Raw genomic sequence first — 9,588 nt, forward strand, 5'->3', positions numbered from 1 at the left:
GAGAGGGTGAGCTCAGGCTTAGCAGAGGGAAGCCATTCTAACCTCGAGTTGTGTCCAGGTGGGTGGAAAGGAGAAAACACCCAGCTCCCACCCTTTAGAGTTACCCAGGTTACCCATCTGATCCATGGGACCCCTTTGTGATGCCACCTTGAGGGGCACCTGGACAGCCTCTTTGGGAGATCTGTTTTCCTCTAAGGTCCCCAAAGGTCTGCCTGAGGTGTCCCGTGGGATCATCCCAAGTGCTCATGAGGGCAAGGGAGTCCCTCCCTGCCATGTGGTGGGATGGGGTGTGGAGCAGCAAAGCTCCCAGCAGGGTCTCTGGCAAGGAGAGTTACAGTGGGCCCTGGGCCTCCAGGTGGGGAATGAGGGGTTTAACCATTCGTGTTTTCCCAAGAAGATTTCTGCACAGTAAAAAAAAAGGAATTTTGGCATCTGCACACATTCCCACAAAGGGAATCTGAGTTCTTCCAGCCAGCCTATCCCTTGGCACTGCAGGTTAAGGTTTGTGTAGACTTGGAGAGCTGTATGACTCAGAAAAACTCAAATTAAGGAGCAGTTTGCTCCATAAATCGTTGCCCTCTGGGGTTTGTGTGTCAAACCCCAGGCAGGATCATGACCCAAGTTTCAGTGCATGTTTCAGTGAGCAATACTAAGCAACAACAGTTTATTTAGGAGGGAAAGCAATGCAGAACACATTTCAATTTACTCTGTATCATAAAGCCTTTTGCATTGGAAATGAAAGGGGTGTGAGGCTTTGCAGCAGGATCCAGTGGGTTTAGGAGTAAGGAGATTCCAAGCAACTTTGTAGGTTTAGAAGAAATTTTCATTGGTCTTCAATGAATGGTTCATCAACATTTCTTAGGTCCCATGGCCTGCACAAAGGAAAAAAAATTCAGATTTTCTTTCTGCTTATATTCCCTCCCTGCTTATTCTCAGCCCATGTACATTTTCCTCTTGGACACAAGTTCTTCCCAAAATAGCTGATGTCATGTGCTGTCATGCTGGGACAGCTCTGTGCAATCATACCTGTGAGTAAGGAGACTGTTTCCCTATTGTTTCAGGAAAAGCAGGGAATTAAATTGATATCCCTAGATTCTGGGGTGAATGCATTCAGTCCTGAGTGAAAATAGAAGGCTGTTTTTCATATGATAATGTATTTTTACAACACTGTCGCCCTTTTTGCACACACTTGGTGGCACTCAGAGACCTCTGGTCACCCACTCAGCACAGCAGCCCAGTTTCACAAATGCCAAAACTGGATATTTTGCTTTGACACAGGAGCTGTAGAGGGTCAAACAGAGCTGAGGCAGCACAAGGCTGACATCTCTGATGGTATTTTATCCTTCTTGCTGGAGCAGATCATTGTGAAAGAGCACTGTGGAGCTCAATTTACTGGAGTTCAAAGAATCATAGAATAAGCTGAGTTGGAAGAGGCTCGCAAGGATCATTGAGCCCAACTCCTGGCCCTGCACAGGGAAACCCCAAAAACCTCACCCTGTGCCTGAGAGTGTTGTCCAAATGCTTCTTGGACAATGTGTAACACTTGAGCCAACACAAAACACTTGACTGTCCTCATGGCATAATAGCTTTTTTTTCCTTATACCTAATTTAAAGGTATTCAAGGAACACCTTGGGGTTTAGGATACAGGCAAAATATTTAATATTTCTCTGCTAATCCTGCAGATGAGCCTTGGTGAATGCCAAACTCACCGTTTGCAGCAGGAGCGGAACCCAAAGCAACTTCCAACTTTAACCAGATGGATGGGACATCCTCCAAAGTGGCAGCTCCCTCCTTTACAGAAAAACATTTCCCTCTGGGGCAAAGACAAACCTGCAACAAGAACAAAATATTTCCTTCTCCCTCGCTCTGCAGGATAGGAAATTGCAGTCAAAGCTTCTCATTCCTTGAGCTGCCTTTGTCACCAACATCCCACCTTGGCTATTTTGAAAGGCCGTGTGGCAGGTGAGGTTACAAAGAAGGTCCAGCACAAGCGCTGGGCTGATTGTTCAGTTCCTGACTGGCTTCTAGCAATTTTAAACAGAAGTGGTTAAAAAGCTGGGCTGATTGTTTAGTTCCTGACGGCTTCTAGCAATTTTAAACAGAAGTGGTTAAAATGTGCTAGGAATTTTACTTCAGGTGTGCACAAAGTCATTTTCTATCATCTCTTTCCCATCTTACCTGGAGAAACCTGGAGCGCCAAGAAGAGGAGAGAAAAGAGCAGGTAAAGGATCTTCATGGCTGTGGATGGGCTCTGGCACTCCTGGGAAAACAACCAAGAAAGATGTTTGAAATACAGTCCCTGGCATCTGCAGTCTTCTGAACTACACAAACACTGTGTTAATAAAAATGACTTTTATATGAACTTTATCTTCAAGCTTTCAAAAATAACTAGTGAAACCCATAGGAAATCATGACTGTTGTGTGGGGCAAGATGTTTTCAGGACGTGTGATCATTAAGTTACTTTATTAGTTTGGTTACTCAGATTTCTTTTAAATTTTGCAAATAGTCCTTAGCCAGCACAGAATCATTGAATACCAGAATGGTTTGGATTGGAAGGAACCTTGAAGTTCATCCCTTTCCACCCTCCTGCCATGGGCAGGGACACCTTCCACTAGACCAAGTTGCTTCAAGCTCCATCCCACCTGGCCTTGGACACTTCCAGGGTTGCAATTATAACTTTATTTTTAACTAAATGATTTTATCTCATAAATAAACTATATTAAGCAAAATGAGGTGATGTTAGAGTCAAAATTAAAAACTTCAGGAAGAAATGAGTTCATTTTGCAATGTTAAAATTTATCAAGAAATAACAGCTGAAATCAATTTGCTTCAAATCTTCAGTCTTGGTTTAGAGGCAGCAGTTCTACAATGGAAATGTGCAACCAAATCTGTTCCCATTTAAAAAGAAAACTTGAAAAGCAAACATATGATACCTTCATTGGAAGAGTTTAAACTAATGTTAGTCTTAGCTTTATAGGATAGAAGGGCTCTTATGGATAAGGAAGTGGTAGTTAATGTTATATATCCTGGCATTTGGAATGTTCTGATCTATCACAAATCATGTTCTCTCAAGCAAGGAAGGGAAATGAGATTGTGCTAAAATGTCCTATTGATGCAAACAGAATTGATAGAGGGTGACCCAAAGCTGCTTCAAAATTAGTATTAGAAGTTTACACAAATTTATATATATTTGAAAATATCAGGAGAAATAAGGAGACAAAGTTAACAATTCTGAAAATGAAATAAGGGTCTTAATGTAAAGACATAGATTAAAATATGCTATATAAAAATATATATGTTATATACTATATTAAAATATATAAATATACAATTTTGTACCTCTTACGTACTGCAAATATTATATAACCATTTAAAATATATTCAAGCTATATATTTAATGGAAATATATATATATATATATATCAATCAGTATGTAGATTTCCACTAAGAGGTCACCAATTTCTTTGGAGCACAGACCTTTCTAAAGTAACCTGACCCAACCAGATTTTTATTTTCCCTTGAGAATTTTTATTAAAGCATTCTAGGTATTAGCACATATTTGAACTAATTATTCAACATGTCCAATTTTCCAAAATCTTAGGTTTACCATCTTTAGTTGCATATAAATTAAAGTTAATAATGCAGAAGTTTGGGGGTTTTGTTTTGGGGTTGGGTTTTTGAGGAAAAAGACAAAAGCTGGCATTGAAAGAAAAGAACAGAGAAGTTACCAAGTATCAGGAGAGCCCCGAAGCCAAACAAGACCTGCTCGTGGTCCCTTCCTTCCTGAGGCCTTTGGCTGTGGGGCTGAGATCCTCTTTTATAAGGTGAGTCCCAAAAGAGACTGACAAGTGCTTTCTCTTCTCAGCCATGCGTGGAACCAATCCAAAAATTGGTCTTTTTTTTTTCTGGTGGCATCTAATCCAACCAGAAATCAGCTTCCTGATGATAAAATATGGTTTCTTTCCGAACCTGTTGAAGCTTTTTTCTGGAAAATCCCAGGTTATTCGTGCAATACCTCTTGTGACACTCCAGTTTGTGTAAGATACGTTAACCCACCATGGTGTGTGTCAAACATCTTGGGACATAGGTCGAACTGTCCCTGCTTAGGAGCAACTTAAAACCTTGCAATACATGGCATCTGTGTGTTCCCTGCAATCCCACTTAATTTTCTCTTCCGTAAATGCAGAATGTAAGAACACAGAATGGACATATGGAACTAAAACAAATGTCCATTGGCTTCCTGGCCAGTGGCCACTGAAGATGCCTGAGTGAAACAAAATGTACTGAAATAAGGGAGTACATAATGGTTATGTCCCTGGACACCCTTCCAGTTGATGGGAAATATGTAAATTTAGGCAAATACAGTGCCAAAGGATGTCTTTGGACCCTCAGGCTCCAAAGCTCCTGATTGAGCTTTTTTCCCAGAACTCTGGTTAATTTTTGGTACTTCTGTCTTCCAGAGGACCTTCAGTTGATTATGCCAAAACCATAGTATGCCTTAGATTAAATTCTTGGCTGTAAGGGTGGTGAGACCCTGGCACAGGGTGCCCAGAGAAGCTGGGGCTGCCCCTGGATCCTTGGAAGTGTCCAAGGCCAGGTTGGACAGGGCTTGGAGCAGCCTGGGCTAGTGGAAGGTGTCTCTGTCTACATCAGGGAGGTTGGGATGAAATGGTGTTTAAGGTCCCTTAGGATCCAAACCATTCTATGTTTCTAGGATTCTAAAATATTAAATACTTTTCAGATCTTATTTTACTTTAAATCTCCCTTCAGTCAACAAACAAATATTGTTTATGCAGCATTTTAACATGACATATGAAGTGCATTGTAATGGTTAGTGATACATTCACTAATTTGAATGATTGGTGTTTCTAATTGACCAGGACCTCTGCAAATGTCACCATGTCTTACATCACATTTAGTATAAAATTAAACTGAAATATTTTAATTGATGACTGATTTATCAGTGATTTATTAGTGATGTAATTTTTTCTATACGTTGACATTAAGTTCTTAAGTAGAACCATAGAGTAGTTTGAGTTGCAAGGGACTTCTGAAAGGTGAATTAATCCAAGCCCTCTGCAATGAGCAGGGACTTCTTCAACTAGATCAGGTCAGCCCAGAACTATCTCAGAGCCCTGTCCAAGTGTACAGGTACAGAGAAGTGTACAGAAATTATCTGTATGCATGTGAAAACATGCCTACAAATGATTTCCCTTAAAAGCATACCCTGACACAGCTTTTTATTCTCTAGATAACTTTGTATGTGAACTGTTTCTGCAAGAGAAAAAAATGATAATTGAATTTCTGGTGTGTCTGCCAACATCTGGCCATAAAACTGAAAAATGGAGGGAATAAAATTGCAGAAGCTGCAGTTGCTTCACCTCTTGCCAAGTGTTTGTGGTTAACTTGCCAACTGTTACTGTTACCCAACCCAATTCCTCAAGGAAACGAAGGTGCATCATTAATTTTTATTGTCTGTAAGATCCTGTGTGCAAGCCCTATCAAGGGCTTGGCTTTAACACTGAGCATCCTTGGCACCGTTTAATATAAATTCTACATGGTCACAGTCCCATCACTGCCATCAAAATACCTCTGCCTGGACAAGGCAGAAGGAAGGGGGAAGCAGAGGAGGGATGGAGCACCTTTGACGGAACTCAGCGAGACTTTGGGTTGTGGCTCTTAGGGTGGGCAATCTTTCCATCCCCATTTGCAGCTCCTGTTCTTCTGAGCAAGGGACAATCAGACACTTCCAAACATTATGATGGGGTCAGCATTTTGTTTAATAATACAGTGCTGAAGAGCTGCTGTGCTTGAGGCAGGTGGGATGTATTATAAAGGGAAATGTCTTCACAAAGAGGCTGCAAATTGTCTGGAGGAGAAATGTCTTTCACTCTTTTTAAATTAAGGCGTTCGAGTAATATTACCAAGATCACCTTCCAGAGAGGAAGGAGGATCTTCTCTCCATCTTAGGAGTTTGTGTCTAGCACAGAAGATGAGGCAATTAGGAGCAAAAATGAGAATCTCAAACTCTGCTCCTAGTAGTTTTCTCTTGAAAGAAAGTATGGACAATATTAGGGAAGTCTTTCAGTAGTGTTACCCCTGATTGAAGTGCTTCAAACTGTACACAAAATGTATTTAATAAATCTCAAGGCTTTCATGATTATGCAGTTATCTTGAGTAAATGATGAGACTAACATCTTCATGAACAAGTCTGGCTCCATCTTTTGACCTGACAGCTAATTAAAGGTACTGGGGTGCAAGGGCAGAGCCCACTCTCTTATTTGAGAACCACGCTGTGACTGGCAGTGATGTGTGTGTGATCAAATCTGCTTGGCACAGACCAGCTACTGGCTACAGGCCAGTTTCTAAAATTCAGAGAACCTCTGTAAACCAAATCAAATTCTCTAGAGAAAAATGGCAGGGGTCATCTCACCAAATTTCAGATATCCTAGAAGGAAATATCAAAGTCCAAGCTATTTTCACTGCTCTTCCTTTATGGATAACGGAAAGAAACTGTTCTATGGATTTTTTAACAGACATTTGCAATAAGATTGTTAGAAATAAATGTAAAAGTAACAGTAGGGATAGAAGAAACCCAGAAATGTTGCAGGAGGAGGTGTTTTGCAAGAGCCATGAGCACTAATTCTGCAGAACGACACAAGTGGCAGCTGTGTCTCTCACAGAGCCAGAGTTTGCTCTTCAGAGGGTTTTTTAAAATATGTTGTGACCTCTCCAAACCCACCCAGAAAGTCATTAGGAGTCCACACCATCTCGGTTTGGTAACATACTCCACTGGGCACTGTTGTGTGAATGTTTAGCAGCTGCTTCTGAGGAGGTAACTGCCAAATCACTCTGTTGAACATCCATAACTTTTGGAAATATGCTTTTTACTCTCTTCCTCTTTCCTTTATTTTTATGGGTTTTTTCCTGGTTTGTGTTGCTGATATAACTCAAAATGTTCCTGGTTTTCCCTTGCATAAGATCCACCCATAAGTGAAGTTTCTCAGGTGCCTCCAGGCCCTCTGAAGGAAACATCTGGAGACATCTCAGCTTTATCTACACTGCTGGGCCATGAGGGCAGGGAAAAAGAGACAGAAGCACAGATTCCAGCCCGTATTTTATTTCTCCCAGTGAGAAGGGAAGGTCCACTACGAAACTGCAATGACTGCTCCTTTTGGTCCTGAGGGCTCCTTATTTGTAGAACTGCAGAATGGTTTGGGTTGGAAGGGACCTTAAAAATCATCTCAACCCCCTACCAAGAGCAGGGACACCTTCCACTATCCCAGGTTGCTCCAGGCTCATCCATCCTGGCCTTGGACACTTTCAGGGATGGGGCAGCCACAGCTTCTCGGGACACCCTGTGTCTCACTGGGAGAATTTTCCCCTCCTTCCCTACAAAAGAATCACCCGGGGTTAAACCATATGAAATGCCACCATAACTGATTTTATTAAAGGAGAGGAAAGAAACAGTTTCCACAGTGTTGCCTGTTTCATGTTTCTGATGTTTGCTTCACTGCAAGGAAAGATTGTGGCAGCTTTTCATTGCAGCAGGAACTGGTGCCACCAGGAGTGATGGGATCAGGGTGATTCCCAGAAGCTGTTCAGTAGAAGCAGGAAGGGTTTCCAAGGAGAATCCAGGGACTCTTCAGCTATACCACCCCCTGCATGGTGAAGAGGAGAGAGTTTCAGGCTACCCATCTGTAGGTTTTCTGCAGAGGTGTTCCCCCTATCTCGTGACTTCAGAGCAGAGGCTGCCATGGGATGTGAATTCCCCCTCTATGCCAGCAGGTTTGGGACTGGAGAAGTGAGACAGGTGGCAGGAGCTGTGCCTTTAAAATGCTGCTCTGGAGAAAAGATAACGAGGGTATGAGCCATTCCCAGAGTGATCCCTGCATTTCTACTCACTTTTTGCAGCAGGAAAATCCATGGCTACAACTTCCAATCCAGTAATACGGGCGACGGCAAATTCCTGGGAAGCAGCGTCCGTTTTGGGCCACACAAGAATCATCCAGCCCAGGAAACACGTGTTGTCCTGCACAGCACAAAGAGAAGACTCATTTACCATGAAAGTGAGAAAAAGTGAATACATTCTTCTTTACTCCCCTCACTCCTTACCTGCAGCCCCTTGGAGCATCACGAAGAGGACAACCAGGAGCATGTGAAGGATCCTCATGGCCACAGCTGGGATGTGTCCTTACCTGCACTGAGCAGAGAGCACGAGGTTGAACAACACCGGACAGAGGATTCCCTCCTGAACAGGAGATGGGGAACTACTTAAAGAATGTGCCTGGAGACACCAAAGCCAAAACCTTTGTCCAGTGGATTTGGACAAAGCACACAGTGAAAACTTCCTCCTTGGAGATATTAGTAACTTCAAGGAATGCATCTCTAAAAAACCTGACCTAATTAGCACTGCTTTAAGCACAGATTCAAACTAGCATTTCCTGGAATAGCTCAAAATCTAAGTTATTCTGGGATTGTATGGTGTTTTGGTGCTGGTTTTCATTTTTGTTTCTTCTTTTAATTTTGATTTTACTGCAGTGAAAAAAAAGATATCCCAGACCTTTTCAGCACCAGGCAGGTTACTCTGGTACCAGCATAGGCCCACAAATTATCCCCCTTCCACATATTGAAGTACACAAAGAGTTCAGAGAATGAGCCATTTGTAAGCCTTAGGAAAGTCTAAAAAAAGATATCTGTCTTTTTTCAATATTAATTAAGATGGCAACTCATTAAAAATGTTACTGCATTCAGGCAAGACGAGGCCCAAAATGCAAAGCTCAGATGCTGTGCTGGCTGGGTGTCTGTTTCTGGAGGAAAACGGACATTTCTCCCTCTGATGCCTCAGGGGAAGGCTTCCAGGTCTCTGTTCCTCTTGGAGGTCAGCAAACCCAGCGCGCTCCTGGAAGCCCTGCAAGCAGCTACTCTGGTTCTACAGAACACACACACAGGAGGCACTTGCTGGACTAAAGAGAAGGAAGGGGTTAATCAAAGCAGAGATTTGAGACTGATGAAAGGAAAAGAGGTTTATGAAGATGGAGAGGTGAGAGGCTCTCCAGAACCAGGCAGAGTTACCTGTGGAGGAGGCGGAGGATCACTGCCCCTTCTGTTCTCCCATGGGTGCACCAGAGCCAAACACGCCTATAAAGGGTTGGGGATGTGCCAATGCAGTCACGGGCCAATGAAAAAAAAGCCTTTTCTAGCCTGTATTTTCTTTCTTCCAACGAGAAAGGAAGGTCCACTTTGAGACTGCTTTTACCACAGAGCCCCTGATCTTTGTGCAACCCGTCTTAGACCATCCAAGTTTGTGTAAGACACGTTAGACCACAGGGTGATGTAAAATTCCTGGAAATGTGCAATGAGTGCTCCTTCTGATCCTGAGGGCTCCTTGGCTGTAGAATCATGGAATGGTTTGGGCTGGAAGGGACCTTAAAGATCAACCAGTTCCACCCCCTGCCATGGGGCAGAAGGTGGGGACACCTTCCACTATCCCAGGTTGCTCCATCCAGCCTGGCCTTGAACATTTCCAGGGATCCAGGGGCAGCCACAGCTTCTCTGGGCAACCTGTGCCAGGGCCTCACCACCC

General features: G+C 42.9%; 1 protein-coding gene across 1 annotated transcript; it reads right to left on the reverse strand.

The window, feature by feature from the left end:
* Positions 1–634: 634 nt before the first annotated feature.
* LOC103613288 (gallinacin-2) lies at positions 635–3,818 on the reverse strand. The gene is made up of 4 exons (XM_008631049.2): positions 3,731–3,818; positions 2,180–2,261; positions 1,711–1,831; positions 635–872 (listed from the first exon to the last, which is right to left on the reverse strand). Exons 2-4 carry the CDS (start codon positions 2,235–2,237, stop codon positions 824–826), a joined length of 228 nt encoding a protein of 75 aa, XP_008629271.1. The 5' UTR covers positions 2,238–2,261; positions 3,731–3,818; the 3' UTR covers positions 635–823.
* Positions 3,819–9,588: the final 5,770 nt, after the last annotated feature.

Source organism: Corvus brachyrhynchos, unplaced genomic scaffold (genome assembly GCF_000691975.1).
Source record: "Corvus brachyrhynchos isolate BGI_N302 unplaced genomic scaffold, ASM69197v1 scaffold203, whole genome shotgun sequence".
NCBI lineage: Eukaryota > Metazoa > Chordata > Aves > Passeriformes > Corvidae > Corvus > Corvus brachyrhynchos.

Bases quoted from the DNA above. Each gene is read 5' to 3' on its own strand.
- LOC103613288 (XM_008631049.2), bottom strand. From the start codon at position 2,237: ATGAAGATCCTTTACCTGCTCTTTTCTCTCCTCTTCTTGGCGCTCCAG. The intron at 1,832-2,179 runs GTAAGATGGGAA...TTCTTGTTGCAG, and splicing joins GGCGCTCCAGGTTTCTCCAG to GTTTGTCTTTGCCCCAGAGG. The intron at 873-1,710 runs GTGAGTTTGGCA...TCCTTTGTGCAG, and splicing joins TTCCGCTCCTGCTGCAAACG to GCCATGGGACCTAAGAAATG.